We start from the raw sequence: 27,499 nt of genomic DNA, 5'->3' as shown, positions 1-27,499 counted from the left end.
TCGTTCTTTTTAGATAACATGGATCATCAAGCACGTATAAACTGATACTTGTTAATGATATTTAAATAATCAATACGACATCTATGTGTCGGAAATAATCCTCTATACAATTTAAGGGTGGGTTGCCCAAAGGGCCCATTAATTTATCCTAATTATTAAGCCACACTCCCGTCCAATGCAGCAATATGTTTCTGGCATTGTCGGAGTGGTCGCTGAAAAATATCGCCCCACTTGAAACGAGGGGGCACAACGGATGCACCCCTCATGGGAAACAGCGCCGTCCTATTTATATACATTGTTTGACAACAATGTTAAGTGTGGAAGATTACTGTCATTTGCGTGGTTGGGACGATGGTCCGTGACGAATTAATAGGTTTTTTTTTTAAATACGATAAACTGCCACTTGTGATGTCAGATTTGGTGAAATCTCTTTTTTAACCCCCAATCTGACGATGGGTGGGAAAGAAAATAGTAACTTAACCTGTTGGAAAATTTCATACATTGTAAGGCATTCACCATTATGATAACTTCTTGTGTAGAAGATAACTTTTGGTTCCAGGAGTAATTTTCAAGCACAGAAAGGCAAATATTCAAACATTCGAGCAACTAAAACCGAAACAGGTAATGAAATTTATTAAAATATTTACAGTAGTTTATACATGAGTACTTATAGTTTACCATTCATACGAGTGTGAATAAACATCATTAATCTTACGTTTAATATCAATAATATCTTTGATTAGTCTTGTTGATGGTTGACCAAGTGTAAATGCTAAGTGGGCATGATCTTCACGTATGTTGCAGGGAATATTCCAACGTTGCCGTTACATTCACCTAACCACCATCCGTCATCTTGTTGTCGATATACCTTTTAAAATATCAACAGAATTGAGCAGTGAAATAACATAATTGTAATAATTACCTTTAGTATGTCTCCAGGATTTAATACCAACTCATCAGGTAGATTAGGGGTGTAAGCGTATATGGCTGTGCATCTTGCGATGTGTTGTACATTGGCAGGGTCTGTAGGCTGATCTGAATTGCTACATTGCGACGAAAACTCATCTAAATGAAAACAACTATTAGTTTCGATTAATTCAGTGGTGAATACTTTCATACCAAAGTCTGAGTCAGGTTGATTGGAATTCCCATCAGCATCCCCTCTTAGGGCCCAATCGTCTAAATCGTCAGCTTCATTGATATTGATGTCCGATCGGGCTGATTCTATTGATTTTTCACTTACAGGACTTCGGTCTGCATCTATCATAAATTCTTCTTGCAACCAATGTGGAACCTGAATTAACAAAAGACAATTTAATTTACCATTGAAAAAAGTGGAAAAAAAACTCACTTTTAACACACTTTGTTGCAATCCAGACTTGTCTCGGGTTATTGTTATATGAGGTGCTAAAGGATGTCCAGTTCTGGGTCGGCTGTCCAGCTCGGCCAGAGCGCTTTGTACTTTATATCTAGCTCCTTCCAGGTAGGTCAACATAGATTTCATCTACAGGGTGATCCAAACCAATAATACACGAAAAACTATACTGAATCAATAATAGCATACGTGATAGAGTTTTTCCACAACAGTTTGTTGAGAATCGTCACTTCCAAAATTTGGTGTTTGCTTGATGGCTTTTGACAGGTTTTCCAAACCGTTCTTAGATTTACGCTCTCTTTCAATGTCCAAACGAATTAGGTGTAGTAATTTGATTAACGCCTAAAAGTCATAAACAAAAATATTGGTCAGTACAGTTTATTGAGCCTGTTACAATCAGAACATAAACAACGTTAAGTTAAAAGACTCGAGTAACAATCATTATACCTGTTTTCGTCGTTCTCTGTTCATAGCCAACGTAATATGTTCACAATAAAAGTCGGGTAAGAGTTGTTCAGAGAGGTTCTGAGATGTTTGCCTCAAATTCTGGAATGTGCCTAAATCTCTGCAAGGATCCGCAGTACTAATCGGAGGTTTCAGCCTTTCAGTTGCCTGATGCAATAAAAATGAATTTAATTGTTTTTAGATAGTTTCGTTCCATTACCTCCATGATTCTAGGTTGTAACTCTGTAACGTGCCTCAAATACGATGTCAGGACTAGTTTTAGATTATTCAACCGTTCTTCTTCCAGTTGCTGGAACGTATTGACTCCTCTCAGAACTGAAGATTCCCATTCCAACCTGTAAACATTTCAAGTATAACATTTGATTTTGAAGAGAGTAAAAAAGGTACCTGGCTCTTTCAGCCCTAACGCACAGAGTGTAGTATTCGATATCCGCTTTTTTAACAGCATCTTCAGCCTTTTTTCGTTTGCATTCCAACTAAAACAGTGAAACAAATATATTTTTCTAGAAGAACAACTTAAAAATCATCTATTCTGAAGATAATAACAGTAGATCTGGTTGGATTTCTTGCACTATTCTTTTCAACGTAACGCCTCGGTTACAGACATAAAAAACAATAGATTCAGTTAAACCTAATGTAAATAAGCCAACAGGTTAAAAACAATACCGAATGGCACTGAACCTACCGAAGAAACCATGACCGTTAATTAATTACAATTGCAATACGATCACAGTTGACTTACTTTGGCGTTTTCTTTCTCAATGGAATTTTGTCGATTAGCCAACTGGATGAGACTTGAACTCTTTGAAAGCCTGCAAACAAGTTTCACTTTTTATTAAAATAACCTTTCAAGATCAATATTATAGGCTTACGTTTGTTTTCCCAATTTTGTCGTATCCATAATGGCGGCGTCCTGTAACTTTTCGTTATCTCGGGCACAAGAATGGCTTTGTTTCTTTCCTTTGGCCTCCGCAGCTCTCCAGTCTGCTAAAACTCTGGCAGCTTTTTCCACAGTTGTCTCACATTGTTTTCGAGATCTTTTCAAAAAATAAAAAATCAGTCTCAGGAAAATCTCATCAAGTAGTGGTTTTTCACTGAACGAATCAATTAACTACCTGTGCTGGTTTTCGGTCAACGTCCTCAAAGGTTTGGCTGTTTCTTCTAGTAAAGCGTTTCCAACGATTCTGTGCGCTTCAGCTTTGGCTTCCAACTCTATTGCAACCGCCTTCCATGCCTCATTTACCTCGCCAACGCCATCTTTACAAGCTCGAGATAGTTTTGTGCTTAGTTTCGATAAACTTTTGGCATAGTGAGTTTCTGCTTCCGCCCTAAAAATCACCAGAAACCCCTTAAAAAAAAATTGAAAAACATTTTTCTGCTTGTTCCTACCTTTCGTACAAAATCGCCGCCAACTCCTTACAAAAATCACTCCCTTGCTTAACGTAGCGTCGTAGATCTTCAAATCCATGATGTCCCTGGAATATAAATAGTAATATTAGCTACACTTTGCAATTAAAACTGTTAAAAGGTGGTCCCCACCCAAGCAAAAACAATACCATCAATCATATGGTGTAAACCGGGGCTATTTACCTTACTTAACCGAGAATAAATCACCGTGCCATAATGGCCAGTGTGGTTAAATTGAACATGATGATCGTGCAACGGAAACCTTGCTTCATCAGAAAATAGAATGTTTTCAGTTTGTATTGTTTGTCATCGGATTACGCGATTCTGATTAGCTAATTTAATTTTATAAGAACGTCAATAGCGGCTGCATTGTAATTCCATTATAATTTATCGATAGTTTTGTACTTTTTGCGGGCATTTAAACTCATTTTTTTTTAAGTTAAAAGGTCATCATACTGTGTAATTTCTCAATAACAAATTCTTGAAGCGACCCGCTACGGATCAGCGCACCAAACCACCTCGCGTAATTTAGTTGGGAGGATTTTAATCAAATACACTTTTTTATACAGGTGTGGTAAATCCAAAAGCGACCATAGGAAAACCGTGTAACGGACAGAGAAACGTAGGTAATTGCATGCGCGGGACAAAGACAGAAAACGAAAAACATATCAAGTAGGCCATATTTTTAGCGCGCTGTTGCCAAACGCCGTAAGTAAGTTTGTCGAGGGTATTGAATACTTACGGCGTTTGGCAACAGCGCGCTAAAAATATGGCCTACTTGATATATTTTTCGTTTTCTGTCTTTCTCCCGCGCATGCAATTACCTACTACGTTTCTCTGTCCGTTACTCGGTTTTCCTATGGTCGCTTTTGGATTTACCACACATGTATATAAGATACAAACAAGAGCAAATGACAGTTACGTCATTATTTCGTTACTTGTCATACATTTTAAGAAGCACAAGAATATTTAAAATAACTCGTACAACAACGTAAGTGCCAACTAAATTGGTTTGCTTTATACCACTACACTGTTTTAGAATGGCATCAGAAACTCGATTACTACATTAAAATAGTCTTAAATGGATAGAAGCAAATGCCATAAAAATTACGCTAATAATTACGAATAACTGAGAACCATATGAAGGTGGATTGCGAGTTTATGGGTTCTGTTTATGGGTATTCACTAGGCGTAAAAGCTTTTACCAAGGGAAAAAAGACCATAACTCATTTCATTCAAACCAATTTTTAGTACTTCTTACCTTCATAAATTTTGTTTGATAATATGGAAATAAGCGTATCTACCTTTATAACGAGCGTAGAATTTTTTCTATATTAGAAGGTTGAATATTCCTACTCTACGCATAAATTCTAGTTGAACAGGATGTAAATTTGAAATTTTAGAACTTTGAAGTGAAAAATGGTTGATTATGCCATTTTAGAGGTGGCAACACTGTCAAAGCCAACTGACACCTGTCAAAAAAACAATCACGTGACTTTAAAATGTAATTTAAATGTTGATCGTTTGGTAAATTAAATTTAGACAGTTGTAAAAGCTGAAATTGCAAAAGACACATTACGGGACTTTGATTATGCCTTTTAGAGGTGGCAACACTGTCAAAGCCAACTGAAACCTGTCAAAAACAGTCACGTGACTTTAAAATGTAATTCAATGTTGATCATTTGGTAAATTAAATTTAGACTATTTTAGACAATTGTACAAGCTGAAATTGCAAAAGACACATCACGTGACTTTGATTATGCAATTTTAGAGGTGGCAACACTGTCAAAGCCAACTGAAACCTGTCAAAAACAGTCACGTGACTTTAAAATGTAATTCAATGTTGATCATTTGGTAAATTAAATTTAGACTATTTTAGACAATTGTACAAGTTGAAATTGCAAAAGACACTTCACGTGACTTTGTTTAGGCCATTTTAGTGACTTTAAAATGTCAATTCAAATGTTGAAAAATTGGTAAAGTATTATAATAATTTGTAATAAATACTGTTTCAAGTCAATATTATGTAACAAAGATTTTACCAAAATAATTACATGTGCCTATGCTGTTCTGTTCAATCTTCAGTCAATTTTGTTATATTAATACACTACATTTGGAAATATACAGACAATGCCTCAAAATACTCTCTAATGCCTTATAAATATCTCAAAATGCCTCGTAGTACCTCGAATTACCTCGAGTGTGTACACCAAATTACCTTGGCGATCTACCCCTCCATTTGTACTCATAACAGAATGTAATGTATACCAAAAAACTATTAGTTTTAGACTGTCCTTGGTCAATCAACTTTTTACTAACAACCTAATTTCATTACAATTGGCAACCCAATCCAAACATTTTGTTTAATTCTCCTTTCTTCAGTAGATAATCGATTCTGTAAAATCCAACACTTTTTTTCGTTTTTTTTTCTCATTTTAATCGCTTCATTCAGTGTAACTAGAACAACAGTTTCTAATGATATAATGTGTTCTGGTTCAGTTGGTGTAAAATTATATTTGATTTGATGGAAATGTATCCGGTAATTGGTAGATCAGTCTTTTTTGTTATAAAGAAATACATAAAGATTTATTTAATTGAGTACTATTAACATTAATTAATAAACTTTCGTTTTTAGGAAAAAACTGAACTCGATTATAAGTATTTTTTTAAAATTTTGGTTCTTTAGGTGTCAACATTTAAATATTATAACCTGTTGTAATTTTTTTGTTATACCAAGCCTATTCAATTTGCGTAGATAACCAAACCCATTATAATCCAGCTGTTTTGTCACACAATCACCATTGTTTTACCAGGTTACAGGAAATCATTAGATACCAATTAATTGACAACCAATCAAAAAGTTGTCTCCGCATAATATACATACTAATGTTAATAATTTGTATGTAGCTTGTTTTAACTATCAAAAACCAGCTTTTACCCAATACTATAAATCACCGGACCATACCAATAATTACAATATAAACGACTACAGTTTTCTTGCGGAAGAATGACTCGTTCCTGATGATTTATTTCTGTATTATATGAAGGTTAATTAGCTGAGCAGTTAGGTTAGATGTAATGGAAAGAAAAAGTGGACGCAAGTGGAGCGTGATAGAGAAATCTGTCCACATTTGGTGTATAATTCATCGATAACTTAATATGAGTTATTCGTATTGTATTTTGTCGACAATTATTGATAAATTACAATTTTTGTCCGCGAAATCAAACTATTGTTCTCATTAAATGATAAGATTCATTGAATTTAAAAGTATGATCGATTAGACTTCAATGAGGAATATTTTGATTATTCACAACCGGTGAAAAGTAAATTTCAATATTCGGTAACGCTTTGTGATTTTTTTAGGTTTTATATCACTCCTAATCAACTCTTACTTTCATTTTTAGATAGAATCAGTAGCTGAAGAAATAGTTTGTAATAATTGTCGAAACCAAATTTTTGCATTCATTCCAAATTTCTTTGCACACAAACACCAACAACTCAGGGAATAAAATACATTACCTCCGGAGTGCGAATCAACTTCTTCTTAAAAGTGTTCTTGATAGTGTTTAAATCAAACTCATCCTTGGATCCCACATCACTATATTCACTTTTAAAAGTCTCCATAGGCGAACAGTTATCACTGTTTTGATCAGCATCTTCAGCTTCATCAGTATCAAATTTGTATTCAATGTCACTAGCCTTCAACTTGATCCTTTCACTTTTAGGTTGTTTCTCTTGGTTGCTGTTTGTAGAGCCTGGAGATTTTTCCGTGTTTGATTCCTCTTCGTCTTTTGCAGATCCATTCCGTTTAGGCGTAAACAACTTGCCGGTGCTCTGTAACATTTTTTTGCATTTACTTTTAGAGGTTTTGTACAGTCCTTCGACGTTGATGAGTATTTTGTCCTTGTCGCTGAACGCCCCCACTCTTTGGTGGGTTGCTTGTTCTGACATAACATGGCTGATTTTGGCTTTAAAGTTGTTCCACGAGTGTACCACTTTCTTTGGGTTGCCAAACAAAGCTGTTCTTCTGCTTCTAACTGATGATGTAGATCCACAGTTTTGCTGCTCTAAATCCAGTGCTAGTTTCTGTCTAGCTATATCTACTTGGCTGCAAGAGACGTGCTCTATGCTGGATTGAGGGGACTTTGAAATGTCCAGGTTGGTATTTTCAGGATCAAAATCACTTAATGATCTGGACAGTCTGTGTTGGACTTTTAGGCATCTAGGAATTTTGTAAAGACCGTCATCATCATCATCATCATCGTTTAGTGTGAATGTCAAGTTAGGGTCACTACCACTTTTCATTACAGTTATAGGAACTTTCGGTTGGCTTCTATATTCCACAATATCAGACTGACTGCCCGTTTTTTTGGATAGAGTTTTCAAAGCATCGTATTCAGAATTTTGAAATGAAAACTTCACGTGATTGTCAGTAATGTCTGTTGGTTGTTGCAGGACAATGTGGAATTCACTTTTTTTGACGTGCCTCACTAAAACTGGCTTGTCGTCTGGTTGGTTCCGGTGATCTTCTTCCACAAAACCTTTTTCAAAAAATTTAAAACTTATCCTGGGAACGTCATACTCAAATCTGCTGTTATTGCGGTCAATATTCTTTGGATGGGCGTACAGTTCTTCGGGATCAGTTTCACTGGAAGGGCTGGACACGTCGTTATCCAGGTAAACGCTATTTTGTGAAATGCCCTTTTCAAAGTTGGATTGTGCTTCTTGAAAGTCGTAGAAACCTGAACATCTTTTAGATTTTTTCTCCATGCTTGGTGATTTTCTGAACACACTTTTAACCTTTGGCACTGTTTCGTTCCAGTCTTTTTTAAGCTTGTTGCAAGTTTTTTTCATGGCTGATTTTTACATTGTCACTGCGAATTTGTATTGTAATCGAACGCACTACCAGCAAAAATGTGCCGAACACATACCCATGGGAGCGAAACAAATAAATGGTATATAATTGACGTGGATGCTCGTTCCATTAAATTAAGTATACGAGGATCGATCGTTCGATAAGAGCAAAAATCGCGGTTACCGTAACTCAAACACTGATTTACTGAACCAATTTAATCTCCCAAAGACAGGAAATTAAATAATTTTTGCCTTTACTAATTTGAGTGGGAAAAAGTTTTAAATTAATACGAATTAGACACGCAAATTTGGTGGCGATCCCCGTATAAACAGTTTTCGAATGGTTTTGTACTATGTACCATGTGATGGTTTCAGGTGTAAAACTTTGTTTAAAGGTCATTTAATGTTTTTCAGTTTGCGGTAAATTCACTTTATGCACACAAATATAAACAGAAATTCAGTTACATAAACGCAAATCAAGGATTACATAACTTTAATGGTAAAGGGCAATTCTAAAGACGTTGCGTGCATCATAAATGACGTTTTTACCGCAAACATTAATCGGATTTCTTATTTATATTTACACGTAATAAACATCAAGTTATGTAAAAGCTAACAAACCTTGAACACCGATATATTTTGCGTCTAGTATATCATATGCGAGTAAGGTATAATTTTTATACTGCGAATTGTGCTCATGGAAATTGTTTTCATTTAAATTAGTGTCTAACAGGTGAATTGTTAACAGTTAAGCTGCAAGTAATTACTAACTTTATACATATGTATTTGGTATAATTATTTGCAAAAATGCGGCCACTTTGAATGTAACAGAAGTAGAAATGTTTGAGCTGATGATGTTCTAAGGGTAAATGAAAAAATTATCACTAAAGTATACGATACCGTTCAGATTCTGTCTGAAGGTTAATAATCTCACAAAAAAACACTGTTTATATACAGAAATAATTTTTTTTTTTTTTTAGAGAACTCTTGGGGGAGAGAAGAATTGAGATTTTCTTAGAACACTCTGGAATTTACAAATGACTTTAAAATATTCGCAGAATGTTTAAGATTTCTTTACAAGTCTCCGACAACTTTTAGATTGTTTTCAATAGTATTTAGAGCCTTCTAGCATTTTTAAAAGATTTTAGAGGTCCCTGGCAATTTTAAACTATTTCCAGAACGTTAAAGTTCTCGTACAAGTTTCTGGCAACTTTTAGAAGGTTTTCAAAAGTATTTAGAGCCTTCTAGCATTTTTAAAATGATTTTTTAGAAGCCCCTGGCAATTTTAAATTATTTTCAGAACGTTACAGTTCTCGTACAGGCCTCTGGCAACTTTTAGAAGGTTTTCAATGGTATTTAGAGTCTTCTAGCATTTTCACAATGATTTTAGAGGTCCCTGGCAATTTTAAACTATTTCCAAAACGTTAAAGTTCTCGTACAAGTTTCTGGCAACTTTTAGAAGGTTTTCAAAAGTATTTAGAGCCTTCTAGCATTTTTAAAATGATTCTAGAGGTCTCTGACAATTTTAAACTATTTCCAGAACGTTACAGTACTCGTACAAGTTTCTGGCAACTTTTAGAAGGTTTTCAAAAGTATTTAGAGCCTTCTAGCATTTTTAAAATGATTTTTTAGAAGCCCCTGGCAATTTTAAATTATTTTCAGAACGTTACAGTTCTCGTACAGGCCTCTGGCAACTTTTAGAAGGTTTTCAATGGTATTTAGAGTCTTCTAGCATTTTCACAATGATTTTAGAGGTCTCTGACAATTTTAAACTATTTCCAGAACGTTACAGTTCTCGTACAAGCTTCTGGCAACTTTTAGAAGGTTTTCAAAAGTATTTAGAGCCTTCTAGCATTTTTAAAATGATTTTAGAGGTCCCTGGCAATTTCAAACTATTCCCAGAACGTTACAGTTCTTGTACAGGCATCTGGCAACATTTAGAAGGTTTTCAATAGTATTTAGAGTTTTCTGGCATTTTCAAAATAATTTTAGAGGCTTCTGGCAAAGTTAGAACATTCTTGCAATAATTGCGACCTTCCTAGTGGCTTCAGTTTTTCACTCTCAAGTAGAAAAGAGTTTTTGACGCTTTTGACACTTAAAAAATTCTCTAAAAGTTTAAGATCTTCTGAGAAGCTTCTGACAACGTTTGAAACGTTTTCTTTAGAGGCTCTCAGACATTTTCAAAATAATTTTAAACGTTTCTAGCATTTTTAAATCATCTAAGGTTTATAACACTTGCAGAAGCTTTTGGCAGTTCTGTGAAGGTCTCTCTTACTATTTAGTGGTTTCCGGAATTTCCAAAAGCATTCTAGAGGCTTTATAACATTTTTCAGAAGGTTTAGTTCTTCTCTGATCCTTTTTGGTAGGTATTCAAGTCTCTGGCATTTGCACAAAGCTTCTAGGGGATGCTAGCAATTTTGTAAAAATTTTTAGGACTATTTCATAGAAGCCTATGTCAATTTTATAATAAATTTGTGGACCACTAGAAAGGCTTTTTTGTTTGGTAAGTTCTGAACAAAAGATCTATTTTTATTAGTGTAATTTAATTATTTTGTAGCAGAAAGTGGCTACTGTTACTGATGATGGTTGAATCAGCAGGAAGCATGCAAGGGACCTGGAATTGTTATTTAAAGTCTTTGGAGGAGCTATTTTAGTGCTTCTACAGGTGCCTATAGTTAGAAAATGTCAGATCCAATCCGGAAATAAGAAATAAGAATAAATTTAGAGGCTAAAGTAATAAATGTTTTCAAACACATTGATTTACTACTAGAGCGGCTAATATTTAGCAGTGAAACTATTTTAGGATGTTTACCTATAAATAAAATTGTTTGAACCGATAATATACAAGAAAACTTGTTTTGTGATTATTTAAATATAATCATCTAGAGATATTGACACTAACAATATTTGCACAAGCAAAAATTGAACAGTATGAAAGCGCTAGTTAAAAATGTAATACCAAATCGTTTCGACATGGGTTATTAAAACGTCAATCAATCACTGGGCAACATTTTTGCTGGGTTTTTTTCTGGTAGGTGTATTAATTTACCAGGTTCGAAATAGCTTTATTGACACAACACACTATTAACTGGGTTCGCACCACAAAAAGCGTACAAACAATCAATTAAGCACTGATTGACACACATAAAAGGCCGGATTTGTCTATAATTCCCGCAACTTGTTTTCCCCGACACTATATCGTAATTTCCGTTTTCCGAGAGAAGTATCGGCTGTACACTTGCGACCAACGCAGCGACACACACAGTTAAAAATTCGTAGTGTTTCCATGCTATTATTATCACATGTGTACCTCCTCCTTTACTTATAACAGAGATAGAGTAAAACGGTACGAGGAAAATTTACACGGATGACAGATAAACTACCCTAAAGGGAAAAAATGTGTGAAAAGACGCTAACCATTGTTTGTTCTATCCCAAAAACTGTGAGGCAATATTAGACAGGTACAGATTAGATAGGTAAATTTGTAATTTGTTTTGAGAGTAATATTAGATTATTATAGTCTGTGATCTGTCGTTCATAGAGTTTAAATCTATACAGGTGTGGTAAATCCAAAACCGACCATAGGAAAACCCTGTAACTGACAGAGAAACGTACATTATTGCATGCGCGGGACAAAGACAGAAAACGAAAAAAATATCAAGTAGGCCATATTTTCAGCGCGTTGTTGCCAAAATCCAGCACCGTCGACAATTAATTTTGTCGACAATTAATTTTGTCGACGGTGCTGGATTTTGGCAACAGCGCGCTGAAAATATGGCCTACTTGATATTTTTTTCGTTTTTTGTCTTTGTCCCGCGCATGCAATTATCTACGTTTCTCTGTCAGTTACACAGTTTTCCTATGGTCGGTTTTGGATTTACCACACCTGTATGTGTTGTTCTGCCTTAATAAAAAGAAGCCTGAAATAGGAACAAAACGTTTTACTCCTTATTTACGTTATTTAATTCATTCTTAATGGCAAAAATAATAGTTTCTTAACCACAACACGTGCTTGGAACTTAAAACGACCATAAAGTTAATCAACAAATTAGTTAAAAGCTGATAACTGCATAGGAAGATTATATAAGTAAATGTTGACAGGTAAATAATCTCTTCAAAGAGGAAAGGTTTTGTACTTTTTTTTGTACTTGCTAACATGTTCAAAAAAATACAAAACAAATAAACCAGATTTTAAACAACATATTAACTTATCCACTGACATAATGGATTGTAAAAGTAGTACATGGATAAACCTAAATTTTTACTTAAACCACGTATGTATTCCAGGCAAGTAACGAGTGTTGTAACTGTTTTGTTTATTCTGGGATTTAACTGTCCACCTTAAAATGTCGTAATAATGTAAATAAAACCACCTGTTTAAGAATGTACTTTGATAAAGATCTGTTTGGTAAAGGTCGGGCAGAAAGTCAACAGGTTTGATCGGTAATAGCTTAATTTTAATGCTAAAAGAAACTATTAAATGATATGCAAACTTTCAGACGACATTATGAGTGAATTTGGGCAAATTGGCTGTTTTCGACTAGAACATCTGGCAACCAAACGGCAACGAAATGCGCTCATTGACGTCAGAAATACAAGCAAAGAACCTTAAGAAATTCTAGACCTTAGAACAATTAATGATATTAACCACTTTTTCGTTATTCAGTGAGAAACTAAATTTAGAACATGTTTTAGCATCTGTTTTCTAAATTTCTCCACTTCGTGCAATCTGTTCGTACCTGCCACCAGAGGTAATGGAATGATGAAAACCTATGTTTACGTTTACTGTTCCAGTAAATCCGAACGAATGAATATCCTTTAGTGTGGAAGGAAATTTATAAAAACATAAATAAGGAAATTGAAACTTGTACCACTATGATTGACTTGATAGGCACGTGATTAAATGTAAACAGATAATAACCATAAATGGTATAATTTAACAAAAAGAAAGTAAAAAGTTCTTGTTGCTTAAATGGAGATTGAACAATTGGAAAGTTTTTATAGACAATTTTGAATTTAAGTTTTAGAAAAGCATAATGTGCAAACCAGTTTAGTATTCAGTTCCAAATCAATAATAAACTTAATATTATGTAATGTTTAGTGATCTATAAACCAGATTATTTGTATCGCATTAGAATTTCAAAAATATCCATAGAAAACCAATGGTAATCTTTGCAAATCAATCGTCTCAATCAACCTAACAAATGTGGTATTCTTACTTAAATTAACATGTGTAGAAAGTATTTATATACAGTGTGTTAAAGAAAAGCTTGGCTATTATTGAAATGTACTCTTTTTCTGTAGATAGCAAACAATTCGTTTTGGGTTTACAGAAAAATGAACGTCTGAGTGATAATATACAAAACATATCCTGGTATTAATTATTCTTAAGCTATCTGATGGTATATGAGCTACATTTCCTATTCTAATTCAATTACAACCAGCAATACCTTACATTTTCCGGTATTTGTTCCAAATGAATTCTCTTCCCGACTGCTACAAAATAATTTAATTAAACTAATCATTTCCATGTTTTAATTTCATAAATTATAATGAATATATGGAAGTGTAGCTGTACAATCCCCCATCTAGTTTCACTTTCTAGAATTTATTTTCCTTGTCGAATGTAAACAGACGATTTAAAAGTACTTAGCGTGTAAAATTACCACTTTCTACTTAAAATGCGAATCTCGCAAATCAAGAATCCTTTCGATTAAACAAACTTGAAGCATAGGCGTTAATTCTTAGCATCCCACTTTGAGAATATCATAGTATGACTTAACAAAAAATAGAATTATTAGCATAATGATAATACCAGCGTGGTTTACGTTTTATTGATGCCTACTTTACGTAGGTGATTGTGTCTAAATTGTTTTTAATTGACCAATTTCCTACTTAACAACATCAGAACAGTCCAATTAAAAGTGAAATTATTAGAAGTAACACCAAGGTCTTTAACTTAACAGTTTTGATATGGGAAAGCCTTGATTTCATCAAATTTTGGCTCTTTACACTAATTAGAAAAACCTATTTCTCTTAGTTCAGTTGTCCAATCTTTTATTTGATACTGTCATAGATTAAATGTTATGCAACTTCAAATCGAACCTAATCACCAATGAAGTAGATAAAATATGGAACGAAACTGAAAAAGCGTACCCATAAATGCCCAGTAGCATTTTAAGATAATTTTGCATATTATGTTGAAATACACACAACGCATGTTACTCTAATTGCAAAAAATCAATTTGAAAGCTGTTTGGGTCACTTTTTCTGCTAAAAAATCGTAATTAATGTTTGGTAAGCACCTTATAATCAATTCTGAGGTGATTGGTCTGTAATTGCTGCTGCTGGAAGGTATCAGTGTATGTTTGACCAAATTGCTCTTTGTTCCATTTCATTTAAAATTATGAATATATAAATAACGTCTCATTTATTTTCATAGTTACATAATGTACCACTGGTAATTAAAAATGAATTTCGAACCTAATTTCAAAATAAATCGTGCCCAACTTAATCTTTGAACACGTTTTAACACCACACACTCTCTGCAAGTCATTAAACAAGCCCGCAAACACAACAGGTTGATAGTAGCTAGTACCAAAACGTGATACAGCTTAAATTTACATTCTATTTAAATTTAATATAAATAATTGAAGGGATATTTAGGCGGGCAATTTTGCACAGAAAAAAAAAACATATACACCGTTAATGGAATTTTGTTTTAGTGGTCAATTATTCAGTTTTACTATATACAAGGAGGAAGAGAATACTCGGTTGAGTTCCTACATAAATGACCTGAAAAATCATTTGTTAAACGAGGCCTTTTACGTGAGAAACATACCGAAAATGAACTTTCCAAATTAAAAATGCCTGTTATAACATTATAGTCTTACGTTCAAATATTACGTGCTGTTATGTTTTAAACATTTCATAGAATTCTAACTGAAGCATGAAAGTTTTCTATTTTAACATGTATAAGTAGTAAAAAAACTGAATGAATGAAAAAACACGGTTGTGATCCAGAAAAGATGTGTATTGACTTAACAATTTGACAGGTTTATGGTGATCTGGTATAGGTACTTTATTCCCCACGATTTAGACATGAGTATTTCAAAACTAGAGCTTCTATACTAAAAAGTCCTTGATTACATAAATATCTATTATTGCCTCAACATTTGGAATTACCATAGTACCCATATATTATTATTGTAATACCAGTAATAACATAAACAATTAAATACACGGAATTAGCATCCCTTTTTAGAAACTAATGATTCATTATGTAATAACCGAGAATAAGCTTTTCAATGATAATTTTAATAATGTGTCTCCATATGTTTTGCTTGGTTTACTATGGCTTTGTAATTACCTGGACTGTATCTTTAATTATTATAGTAAATAATAATTTAGTATATCGAGTAAGTAAAGATACTTGTGGACAAGGATCATCTGTGCTTATTTCACCTAATTTAAGGTCTTTTGCTGTGCATTGTAATCTTCATGGAGCAAAAAAAAATAACAATTTTGACAAAAAATAGCATGTAGGTAAGTAGAGTTAAAATTACTAACACAAGCTATTATTGTTATCTACTGTTAATAATAATAAGCAACCTTTAAAAGGGAGTGTATAATGCGGTTTATCAATGAGCCGATTAACTGTGCATTTCCTACCATATTTCAACTTTTCAATAATAAGCAACTGTAAAATGTTTGGGAAAGTCAAATATCTCTTCAGTGGTGAGCACTTAATTTGCTTCGGTTTGAAAAGGAGCACCAACTTTAGCTATATCGACTCGGTCTATTAATTTACGATCGATCGATCGAAAATCTTTTCTAAACAGTTCCAGTAACACATATTAAAGAAGATAAATATCTGCTACACTACTTATTCTGTAATGCTACACCTAACTCGACCTAATAAATGTTTTTTGAACCGTTATAAGGCGTGGAGTATTCGCAATTGATAAGGAAGCTAATCTGACTCACTTTGAATGATTTCCTTACATATAAAGTGGTATTGGAAGATTTGGTTAGTGGTAATGCAAAAACTTTTTAGTGTAGAACTGGATGAACTTACCCAGTTATCCTTAAACACTGACATTATGACTTGAATTCCTCAAATAGCACAGGCACCACAAATATTGGTTCGAGCAACACTAATTTACCAGTCAAACAAATTAAAACGAGCCGTTGCTGACTTTTGGCATTTCACTAATTATTTGTATTAGAATCGTCACGAAAACACTGTTTATACCTTGCATCCATCCAGTTCTTGCACTAATTGTTAAGGCAAAGTAGTGTAATACCAGAAACTAACACAAACGGATCTTTTTTTACCGTAAAATTACGCGTCAAATTACATGAGTTCATGATGAACGGACTCGCCTTATAAAACAGAGTGTAACGCAAGGCAATGTACTCGGTACTATTGTTTATTCTATTGGCTACCTGCCGCAATTGAAATTTACTTTCTACTTCGCAGGCTATTAACAATTGGGGGAACCTCGCCGATCAGGATCGAGCATCGAAGAAGCCAGAAATGTATCCCCCTGCCTGTTATTTAATCCTTAAACATGTGGGATCAAGACAAATTTGATATCACCAGGTTTGAGGTCGAACCCACTAAAAGCTCGTTTCGGCTTGAACAAGCTGCATGTTAATAGGTAATTAAAAAAAACGCTACTAATGTCGGCATTTCCGCTTCCTCTGCACTGTTACTAACTAAAAGAATCGTTTAGTGTTTGTTAGAAGCGGTATTGCCAAACTATCAACATTTTTTACATCAGATTGTATTGCAACAGAACTACCACCCTCATAAACCATTTAGCACAGAATTTCATTCATTTTCCAAACAGTTCACTTTATAGAAAAATAATAGTGTAACACAATATAAAGTAGGTTTACAGCTAAATTACACCACCAGAAAAAGCTGCACTAAAAAAGTGGATAACCAAACAATATTTTAATTTATTCTGTACCAAAGAATACCATAACTAACTAGGAAATTGCCGGCTTTTAGAAAACAAAATGGGAAATTTAATTTATTGACTACTTTTAGGTGGTTATCGATTATTCTCGGCTTCTTTTATGCTCTTAAATTGTATAAGCTGGATAATTACTGTCTGTTCAACTGAAAAATTGCACCTTAAAATAGTCACTATTATTAAGCAGCTATACAACCAAGGTTAGAGAATGCCAACGTAATTTGTTGTATTTTTGAGTGTAAAAATTGTGATTTTTCTTGACGACAAAATTTATTAAGTCACTTAAAGTCTGTTCAGTTTGTACTTTGCTCAATTCTCTTCTTATTAATATATCATTTGATACATTTATGAGTATATCTGAGTGGTTTTCACTTTATTTAACAGTAAAGCCATTCACGACAAACATCAATAATCGCTTAAACGCACACATGAAACTTAAGTAAGTATGATTACTTTTCTGTGAAGCATAAGGTTGATGAAAGAGGCAGCATATTATGCACCTACACGTTTACATCCATATTAATCATCCTCTAACACTTGCAATATGTTAGTTCTTTCAAATAGAGTACAAAAAAACAAGTAGATAGTATAGATACAATGATTGATAATTTCAGGTCAAAATAACCACAAATTCCTTTTATATGACTTGACATGCATATTGCTAATATTACATGGCTGTAATCTTCTTTTGGTAAATGGCAAAGTGCGGTTATTGCATTAGGCAGCTTTAATAATTACCTGTCATTACTTGTTCTATTATAAAAATAATTCAAACCTTTCAATCGAAATCATTTTGTAATCTGCTCTTTAGCAACAACACAATATTCCTCAACATACTTACTAACTTTTGCATGATTTTTGAGTAGATTTATCACTGATTTTGGTGGTAAATAAAGCATCAAAAGTGCAGAAATGGTATCAAAAGATTTAATTTATTCAACACAATCAAACCAGGACCGTGAAATCAATCAAATAATTAAATTAGTGCAAGTCCGTACCTGAACCCAATCAGTTAAATAAAATCGTTTCAAATTCTAAATCAATTGCGCTTGTTTGGAATGTGAAACGATTTTATGTAACTATATACAAAACAACTTTTAAAACTACATACATAAATCAGGATTCAATAAATTCGAAGCTGGTTGAGCTCTTACTATAAACTGACCACTTGGAGTGCATGTTGTACTTAATGATGTTCCAATAACGATGACGTTTAAAAGTGAATTTCAATCTCTGCACTGTTTCATTTGTAAAATTTCTACAAATTGTATTTATGTACATAATGCAATACCTGAAGACAATATGCTATTTTTAAGTGGTTGCTCATTAAAATTGGATGAAATTATTTTACAATGACTTTTTTATTGAATAACCTATCAACCAAGAAGGATACAAAAGATAGTAAGAAAATGGGTTAAATGTTAACTAGAAAATATCCTACACTACTCTAAGTCTGGGATGGGTTCGTCGTCGGAGTCCCCTCCTTCACCCTCATCCAGATCTTCCAAACTTGGTTTTCCACCAGCCATACCTAAATTAAAAACATTATAATCAATCTAACCTAAACAATTACTTAAATATCTTTAAGTGACTACAAAATTTATTATGAATCTTATTGCCTTAAAGCTTACCTAATCCACCCATTTGTCTCATCATTTCTGAAAAGTCGCCTCCACCATCCATTCCACCCAAACCTTCATCACCTGAATCATCTTCATCATGCCACTTGTTAAAATCACATTTCAACCAATGGTGTTTCTTTTTGTCAGATGTGAGGTAAGGCCAGTAAGACTCTTCAGCATTTGCCTTCATATTTATATGACTTAATTACTTGCAAAGAAACTAAACAAATGGCAAAACATACCTTAAATAAAATGATTTCAATACATCTTTCTCTATTAAAACTCTTGCTCTTGTCCGGGTCAATTTCCTTGTACAGAGGAATGGTAACTTCATATTCCTTTTTATCTACACCTCCAACTCCATGAAAATATACAGAGTCCTTTGCAAACCTAGAATAATATTTATTGCAATGGTTGCCTGATAAATTATTTTTAATAAATAAGAAAAAAAGCAATAACTGGAAGAGTTTATGGAATAGTACCTTTCCCCACCAATTAAACTTAAGCCTAAGAACTATAACTATGCTGATCATAACTTTTGTCTGTAAAACATCAGAATGCTATTCAGATAGAATTCACCAAATTACCAAAATGTTCCTTTACTGGTGAATAAATATCCTTTAAAACCATAAAAACATGAAAAACAATAAGTCTGTAGATATGAGCACATGTCAGCTTGGGTGTCAATTTGGATAAAATGCAAATCATCCTCAAAGCATTAAATTACTTTTACTGTGGTTCTTTCATCTTGTTTACAAAGCTCTGGTACTAACTAAAGCTTCATTGCAAGCAAACAGAGAAAACTATCTAGTCCCTGACAATCACCTTTGATTATCAAGTATTAATGTTGTGTCATTTGATAATCAACTATAATGCAGCCTTAATACTTACTTTATTTCAGGATCTTTGACATCTTCTAAATTAATGGTCAAAAATACTACTGCGGACCTTTGAGCCCACATAACTGGGGGAGGTGTTGGCCTGTAACAAAACAATAGGGTTAGGTTATCCCTAAGACTGGAATTATTCCCTTTGTTGGGCTCTTTAAAGGGCACAAAGGCTCTTTCAGGGTAAACGTTAACAATTCGTTACTATTTCATACGAAATGAACTACTAAGAACAAACAATTACACAAATAAAAAGGAATTAAAGAAAAATCTAGAATCAATAATTTGTACTACACAACATGGCGTTGGTGGTAAATCTAGGAAAATTATTTGTTGGCCGGCAATTACGAATATCTTTATACAAAGCTATTCTAGATGTAATTAAAAAGTCTTTCTTACTTGCTATCAGTCATATTTTTCTGGGTTAATGGATTTCCTTGTTCACAAAGCTTTTTTGTTTCAAGAAAGCCGAATTCGTGTTAACACACACAGGAGTGGAACCGGAATTTGAAAACTTCAAATATTACCCGACGTTGCCAAACTTCTGTTAATAAGTTGACAGTGTTGACACAGGCCGCATTCGTTTTGGAATGTATAGGGTGAATGTGACGTCACGATGACGTATTTGGCAAAACTATATAATTTGTTAAATGTCAAGTTACGTCATTGTGACATCACATTTGCTCTGCTCGCCAGCGCTGCCAGTTGCAGCCAGCCCGAAATACACAAGTTCACGATGTTGCTGTTTGATCGACCTAAAACGTGGAAACGTCATTGTTGTCAATCTCTAAACAAAAAAAAATCTGACTGAAAGGTGAACGTAGAGAATGTAGAGATCTGTATTCTGTAGAACTTAGAAGTGTGGTGTTTACTTTCCTCAGTGCAGTGCAATTTTCGTGGTCGGTGAAGGTATGGAGGCCGAAAACTCTACAGTTGAGGTAATTTCCTGTTTGAAAAACGACCCAAACAATTTCTAATTTTGTTAGCTACAAATCTGTCCAGCCAAAAAACGGAAAATCTGCACGCTAAAGCCGCTTTACTCGTGACACGGACATCGTCGAAAGCGAAATTTTCTAAGTCCCAAAATGGCGTCAGCGGCTAAGTCCCACGTCCTTACCTCGCTATAGAACGGCAATTGTGAACATTTTTTTTGTTTTTCTGGGGTAACCGCGTGAATTTTCGGATTTTGCAAAATTAAAAAGCATCAGCAATGAGGTTCCGGTAAATATGCAAATTTTAAATTTTGCATATTCCAAGCCATTATTGAGAATATTACATTTTCAATAGGTTTACTTTGGTTATACAAGTCGGCCAGCATCCTGTAATGCGCTTACATGAACGTGAAACTACTGATAAGTAAAGAGAATAATTTGCCAAATTATACTTCTATTGTTTTAATTCCATTGTTTTGGTAAATGTTAATTGAAAATGTTGCTTATTGTGGTCAAATAGCTAAAATTAGGGTACTGGAACCTGTTATTCTCACTGGATTTTTCACTTTTCTCTGCCTCTGAAGAACACAAAAAAGTCCAAACATGAAGCAAAAAGGCAAATAAGTACAATTTTCAAACCATATTATACTGGAAAACCACTGTTCAAATAATAAGTGTGCATTGTTGTCAAATTATCCATATGCAGTGTGTTTTAAGTGAAATTACCTTATGATGTTATAATTGTTAAATATTAATAAAAATAAAATGGCATTTGTAATGAAAGTATTACAATACTCTCTGCCATTAGAAAATGCAATAAGTTGCTGCTAAAGTAATTTTGTGTGCATGCTAAGAAAAATTATCTAAAATATCCTTTTACTGTGTTTTTTTAATGGGAATTGCCAACTTACAGCTAGTTAGGTGAATGGTTTCTTCATTAGGCAGTTTGAAATGTGCTAAGTCCACATGTGCAGGTTTTGTGTCTGCTTTTTTTCACCAATCACAAACTACAACCATAGTGATGCAACTTACCATTAAGTCCAGACATTTAAAATTATGTTTTTTAAAAAAAAATGGATGATAATATTAAGAATAGAACCAATATTTTCAATAGGTTTTTTAAAAAGTTATTGAAGGACAAACAAAACTTGTGATTAAACCAAGATATACTATTATTGTTACATATGATGTAATTTAAGACTAGCAACTTATCATATTACTATCAATAATAAGTTTTATGTTTAATTATTAAAGGTAAATGGCAATGACTCCACCACCCCCCTGAACGGATTTTCTGATAAACATAAATCTGAATATAAGGATAAACATAGAGATAAGGATAAGTACAGGGAGAAAGATAGAGACAAACACAAAAGTAAAGATTACAAGTCCTCCAGTAAGGACAAAGATAAGAGCAGGGACAGAGACAAACATTCCAGTTCAAAAGATAAGGACAAAGAAAAAAGTCGCCACAACAGCTCTCATAAATCTTCTAGCAAAGATAAGGATAGGGACAAAGACCGGGATAGGACAAAAGATAAAGAACATGATAGAGAAAAGGACAAGTATAAGGATGATAAAGACAGAAAGTCCTCCTCTAGCTCAAAAGATAAAGATAGGGAAAAGAGTTCCAAGGATAAGAGCCACAGCAAGTCAAGTAGTTCATCATCAAAAGACAAAGATAGGGAGAAGGACAGAGATAAGGACCGGAAAGAAAAAGACAAGGAGAGGTCTGGAGATAAAGACAGGAAGTCCAGTTCCAGCTCTAAAGATAAGCACAGGGATAAGGATAAAGACAGGCATCACTCAAGCAGTTCAAAGGACAAAGATAGAAAAGACAAGGATAGGAAAGAAAAGAAACACCAGGAAGGTAATTCCAGAGCAGTTTATTAATCATTAAACCAGATATAAGGTGTCATATTATAGCAATGCCTTCAGCTGTTCCATTTGATTGATTTGAAGTGACAGTAACCTTCATAACCTTCTGTTAAACCTTAAAAATTTATTGTGCTCAGTTTCACTTTATTATTTAAGTAATGAATAATTTTTGTTGGTTGAGTTATTACCCCAAAACCGAACGGCGTTTTGAGTTGCTGTTCAATGGTTAATATAAGTTATTTTGATATTAACATCACCTAGCATTATTGAAAGTTATTTTATTCTTGAAGGGGAAGAATCTAAATATGCAACTAACAATGATCATGTTAAGTCTGAACCAATTGAATATACCACTAGCAAAATGGAAGACTTTAGCACTGATGATGATGATGAAAAATTAGTGATCAAAGAGGAAATTATTGACATTAAAGAAGAGCCATTGTCTCAATATGACAATAATCTCTCACAGGTTGAAAATTCATTCTTGCACTCTAGAATTGTTTAATAATTTGTTAATTTTCAGGCTTCCAGCTGTGATTATAACTTTTCTCACTTTGATAGGAATGAATCTGGGTTTGAATGTTCAGCAGATGAAGATGATAACCCCAATTCAGAATCTCAAGAGTCTCAAAATGAAGACGTCAAGCCTGTTATTAAGGAAGAAGAAGATGACAGTGAAGAAGATATTCCATTAGTAAGTATTCTTTTAATTAGAGTTTCAGTTACACTTAATGATGATCATAGGCTTCTAGAACATTAAACAACAGCAAACGTAAATTAGAAAGTGAGGAAGATGAAGAGGATGATGCTCCTTTGGCTTCAAGGAAAAAAATTAAAAAGGAGAAAAAGAAAAAAAAACGGGATGATTCTGAAGATGAAGAGCACGATTATAAGCCTCAGAAGAAAAAGAAAGTAAGTCTTTTAATACTCTTATGAAATTTTCTTATTTACAATAGTTGAATTTCAGGTTAAGAAAGAGAAAGTAAAACAAGAAATTAAAGATGAGGAAAGCCCGAAAAAAGGTAGAAAAAAGAAAGAAGAGGAAGAAGCTGAAGTCTGGAAATGGTAAGTCCAATTTAAATGTTAATTGGATGATACATGAACATTATTCAGGTGGGAAGAAGAGAAGAAAGAGGACGGAGTCAAATGGAACTTCTTGGAGCACAAAGGTCCTGTCTTTGCACCTCCGTATGAGCCCTTACCTAAAAATATCAAATTTTTCTATGACGGAAAGGAAATGCAACTTAGTCCTGAAGCTGAGGAAGTTGCAGGTTTTTACGCAAAAATGCTGGACCACGATTACACCACAAAAGATGCTTTCAACAAGAACTTTTTCCACGATTGGCAAAAATGTAATGTATTAACTAACTTGATAATGACTCTCTCTCTTGAAGGTCAATTTTAGGCATGACTAGTGCAGAAAAGTCCAAAATTACGAGTTTATCCAAGTGCAATTTTAAACAAATGCATGCCTATTTTTTGGATCTTGCTGAGAAAAACAGAAACAAAACCAAAGAAGAAAAACTGGCTTTGAAAGAGAAAAACGAAGCTTTACTGAAAGAATACGGTTTCTGTATAATAGACGGTCATAAAGAGAAAATAGGAAACTTTAAAATTGAACCTCCAGGTCTTTTTAGAGGTTAGGAAATTAGTAGCAAATTTTGAAGTATGTGCTTAATTGTTTTTTTTTACAGGGCGTGGAGAGCACCCAAAAATGGGGAAACTAAAGAGGCGAGTGGAGGCAGAGGATATTATCATTAACTGTAGTAAAGGTTCTAAATACCCAGTACCGCCCCCTGGTCATAAATGGAAGGAGGTTCGGCACGACAACAAAGTAACGTGGTTGGCGTCTTGGACGGAAAATGTTCAAAATCAAGTCAAATATATTATGTTGAATCCTAGTTCAAAGTTGAAAGGTAAATTTTTGTTGTAAGGTTGTTTGTTTTGTTGCGATTGAACTTTTTTCTATTTAGGGGAAAAAGATTGGCAGAAATACGAGACCGCCCGCAAACTACATCAGAAAGTCGACAAAATACGTGAGAACTATCAGGCGGATTGGAAGTCCAAAGAAATGAAAGTCCGACAAAGGGCTGTGGCTTTGTACTTTATTGATAAATTGGCTCTCAGAGCAGGTAAATAACTTAATTACTGTTCTGGTTTAAAATTAAATTTAAACATCTTTTATACAGGTAACGAGAAAGATGAAGATCAAGCCGACACGGTAGGTTGTTGTTCGTTGCGTGTGGAACATATAGAGTTGCACGAAGAAAAAGACGGAAAGGAATACGTTGTGGTATTCGATTTCCTCGGTAAAGATTCGATCCGGTACTACAACGAGGTACCGGTAGAGAAGCGAGTTTTCAAAAATCTCCAGTTATTCATGGAAAACAAGAAAACGGGGGATGATCTCTTTGACAGGTAAGTTGTTTCTCCATTTTGTCAAAAACGCTACTAATGTCTCAATTTGTTAGACTGAATACGCAAATAATGAATAAACACCTGAACGATCTAATGGAGGGCCTGACGGCCAAAGTGTTCCGTACGTATAACGCATCGTGGACGCTACAGCAACAGTTGGACGAATTAACCAATGCGGACGACTCTGTTGCCGAAAAAATTCTTTCTTATAACAGAGCTAATAGGGCGGTGGCTATTCTATGTAACCATCAAAGGTAAGAACTAATTTCGGCCACGTATCTGTAAAGTTAAATCACATCTGCATGACGTAACCAACCAAATCACTGTCTCACATGTGATGAAGGCATCAATATGGCCGATTCTCACTTACAGTTTACAGTCTTGTATTTTTAAATGCAAACCGGAAAGATGTACAGTGTTGTGAGTTCTACCATAAATAGAACCGCGGTGCTACAATCTCCATGAAAATATGCGTCCAAAGAAATTGAACATAATAATTCTCTCACTATATATTACTCATCTCATACATGGGAACAACAATGCATAATTAATTTTGTAGGGCAGTACCTAAAACTCATCAAAAATCTATGGAAAAATTAAAAGAAAAAATTGACGCCAAACGAGATCAAATCAAGGACGCAGAACGACAAGTAAAAGACGCTCAACGAGAAGCCAAACACGGCAGCGTAAAAGAGAAAATGGTGTACGACAAGAAAAAGAAACAGCTGGAACGTCTAAGAGAACAATTAGTAAAACTGGAAATTCAGGTAAGTTTTGGTTGTTAATTTAGCAATGTGATTTTACTTGGGCATTCGTAACAGGAAACTGACAGGGACGAGAACAAAACAATCGCCTTGGGAACGTCAAAACTGAATTATTTGGACCCGCGTATTTCTGTGGCGTGGTGTAAAAAGTACGGCGTACCAATCGAGAAAATTTACAATAAAACTCAAAGAGACAAATTCCGGTGGGCTATTGATATGGCCGGTCCTGATTACAGATTCGATAAAATAAAGTAGTGAGCGCACAATTAAATTAACTCTTTTATATCATTTCATTTTATCTTTGTTTAAATAAATCAGTTTTTGTAGTAAATTTAGTATTATATCACCAATAGAAAATTTTATTTATTACTAGGTATCAACTTCAGGCATTTCTTTGTAAAAAGTTATTTGCTTGTAGGATTATAATTAAATATGACTTTTTTTAATTAAGAATGAAAATTGAACGATTACCGATATTTGTGACTGCGCTTGAAACTTTATATTTTAACTGAAAAAATATATGTTGGTCCTGACTTCCAAGTGCAGTTTAATATTTATTGCGTTGTCTATTAAGTCCCCCATATCAAAAAATTCTTTCCTTTGATTAAAGTTTATTTTCGTGAGATGTGAATTTACTGTGAAGGCGTTAACTTAAGGAATATTTTAATTATTGTAACTAATAGTTGAGACTGTTCAGAAACTTAGCTTAACATTTAGTAGGTACTGTGCAACCGTATGTTTTCTGTAAACTTTCAATTATATAAATTTGTAAGTTTATTTTTAGGGTAAGAGTGTAATGATTTTTTTTGTATGTGATTTTAATCGTTTTAGTTCTTTTTACCGTTGAGTAAAACGTAAACTTTGTAGCTGTCTGTATATTACAGATTTCTTGAAATATATGAATGAGTTTTACAGTGATCGGTGGATTTATTCTGCTGATTTTCCACTACTGTTGTAACCACTTGTCCTGTTGCTTTCAGGCTGTGTTTACTTAATGGGTAGTGCCAACAAACATCTTTTCCAGGTTCGGAATTTGTTTTGTAAACTTTTGTTTCAAGTTAAGGTTTTTATGTCTTTTTAGTTCTAGTTGTGACGTCAGGTGATGACTATAGAATCAATTCATGAAAAAGTAGAAGGGTTATGGTGTTAGCTATTGAAAATTTTTGTATGTTGGTAAGTATTATTTTCACTTTTTCTTAGTATTGTGTTTCAACGATGAGGTTTTACCAAAATGTAGCTAAAACTAAAACACTACTCTATTTGACCAACTTGTACAGTTTTTAAAAAAAAGTTCTCTCCTTAAGGCGAAAAAGTTTGAAAAATGCACTCTTCACTTCAACAGACCATAACTTTGGTTGTGTGGGAGCTACAGGGTAGATTTTTTTACTAAAATGTAGCCAAAACAATGCTTTATTTGACCACCCACACCAAAGCACTCTCTGGTTTGACAATCTATGAGAGTCAGATCATTATGGCAAAAAAAGCTGATCAAGAGGAATGACAGCGATTTTTTCCTTCTACATAAAATAAAATAATGTGTTTGTTTTATGTATTATTTCCCTTCATAAGTTTTGTTTGTTCAACAGACATGCGGTAATATGATGAATGCATAGTCTGAAAAATTTAACCAATACACCCATGTAAATGGATTTGATGTGATAATATTAAGTATCTTTTACATGATTAAGTTATCTCTAACAGACACTTAATAATTATTGATTACTTGTAAATGTTATGATAAAGTCACAGAAACAACTAAGCAACTGTGATTAATAGTTGAAAATGTTCATATCTATATCATTATTAGAGTTGTTTAGTTAACTCGGGACATACCTAGTTTGAAAGACTGACTGAAATTTCGGGATTCATTAATTCTTTTAAACTTTGATAACTTAGAATTATTACCTGCAAT

The 27,499-nt window shown here is 33.8% G+C and overlaps 3 protein-coding genes and 2 long non-coding RNA genes across 7 annotated transcripts; 3 read left to right on the top strand and 2 right to left on the bottom strand.

Annotated features, from left to right (window-relative positions):
* Positions 1–607: 607 nt before the first annotated feature.
* Nost (Nostrin) lies at positions 608–11,349 on the bottom strand. 2 transcript variants are annotated; one of them, XM_081987572.1, is made up of 14 exons: positions 11,062–11,349; positions 6,768–8,122; positions 3,230–3,315; positions 2,956–3,168; positions 2,713–2,877; positions 2,583–2,652; positions 2,228–2,316; positions 2,040–2,175; positions 1,823–1,987; positions 1,565–1,717; positions 1,352–1,504; positions 1,120–1,294; positions 923–1,065; positions 608–868 (listed from the first exon to the last, which is right to left on the bottom strand). In XM_081987572.1, the coding sequence occupies exons 2-14, from the start codon at positions 8,100–8,102 to the stop codon at positions 773–775; spliced, it is 2,979 nt and encodes a 992-aa protein (XP_081843698.1). In that variant the 5' UTR covers positions 8,103–8,122; positions 11,062–11,349; the 3' UTR covers positions 608–772. The 2 variants fall into 2 exon arrangements, with proteins under 2 accessions (XP_081843698.1, XP_081843697.1); XM_081987571.1 differs by having other exon boundaries at positions 11,152–11,349.
* A 717-nt stretch (positions 11,350–12,066) lies between these two features.
* Positions 12,067–13,205, top strand: LOC145733601 (uncharacterized). The gene is made up of 3 exons (XR_014179238.1): positions 12,067–12,203; positions 12,390–12,545; positions 12,602–13,205. It is a non-coding gene; the product is annotated as an uncharacterized LOC145733601 (long non-coding RNA).
* A 4,794-nt stretch (positions 13,206–17,999) lies between these two features.
* Positions 18,000–20,154, bottom strand: p23 (cytosolic prostaglandin E synthase). Its single transcript, XM_081987575.1, has 5 exons — positions 19,995–20,154; positions 19,600–19,689; positions 18,951–19,098; positions 18,718–18,892; positions 18,000–18,617 (listed from the first exon to the last, which is right to left on the bottom strand). Exons 1-5 carry the CDS (start codon positions 20,006–20,008, stop codon positions 18,529–18,531), a joined length of 516 nt encoding a protein of 171 aa, XP_081843701.1. The 5' UTR covers positions 20,009–20,154; the 3' UTR covers positions 18,000–18,528.
* A 226-nt stretch (positions 20,155–20,380) lies between these two features.
* On the top strand, positions 20,381–26,505 carry Top1 (DNA topoisomerase 1). Of its 2 annotated transcripts, XM_081987573.1 has the most exons (14): positions 20,381–20,533; positions 21,782–22,397; positions 22,696–22,874; positions 22,929–23,099; positions 23,150–23,317; positions 23,373–23,470; positions 23,519–23,757; positions 23,811–24,044; positions 24,100–24,321; positions 24,379–24,537; positions 24,595–24,823; positions 24,877–25,077; positions 25,383–25,590; positions 25,645–26,505. In XM_081987573.1, the coding sequence occupies exons 1-14, from the start codon at positions 20,507–20,509 to the stop codon at positions 25,840–25,842; spliced, it is 2,949 nt and encodes a 982-aa protein (XP_081843699.1). In that variant the 5' UTR covers positions 20,381–20,506; the 3' UTR covers positions 25,843–26,505. The 2 variants fall into 2 exon arrangements, with proteins under 2 accessions (XP_081843699.1, XP_081843700.1); XM_081987574.1 differs by lacking the exons at positions 20,381–20,533; positions 21,782–22,397 and adding an exon at positions 22,477–22,630.
* Positions 20,540–20,991, top strand: LOC145734296 (uncharacterized). The gene is made up of 2 exons (XR_014179404.1): positions 20,540–20,816; positions 20,883–20,991. It is a non-coding gene; the product is annotated as an uncharacterized LOC145734296 (long non-coding RNA).
* Positions 26,506–27,499: the final 994 nt, after the last annotated feature.

The sequence above is a fragment of the Ips typographus genome, linkage group LG9, assembly GCF_016097725.1.
Source record: "Ips typographus isolate SLU linkage group LG9, UJ_Ityp_2.0, whole genome shotgun sequence".
Lineage (NCBI taxonomy): Eukaryota > Metazoa > Arthropoda > Insecta > Coleoptera > Curculionidae > Ips > Ips typographus.
This window is presented reverse-complemented; position numbering and strand designations above follow the sequence as displayed.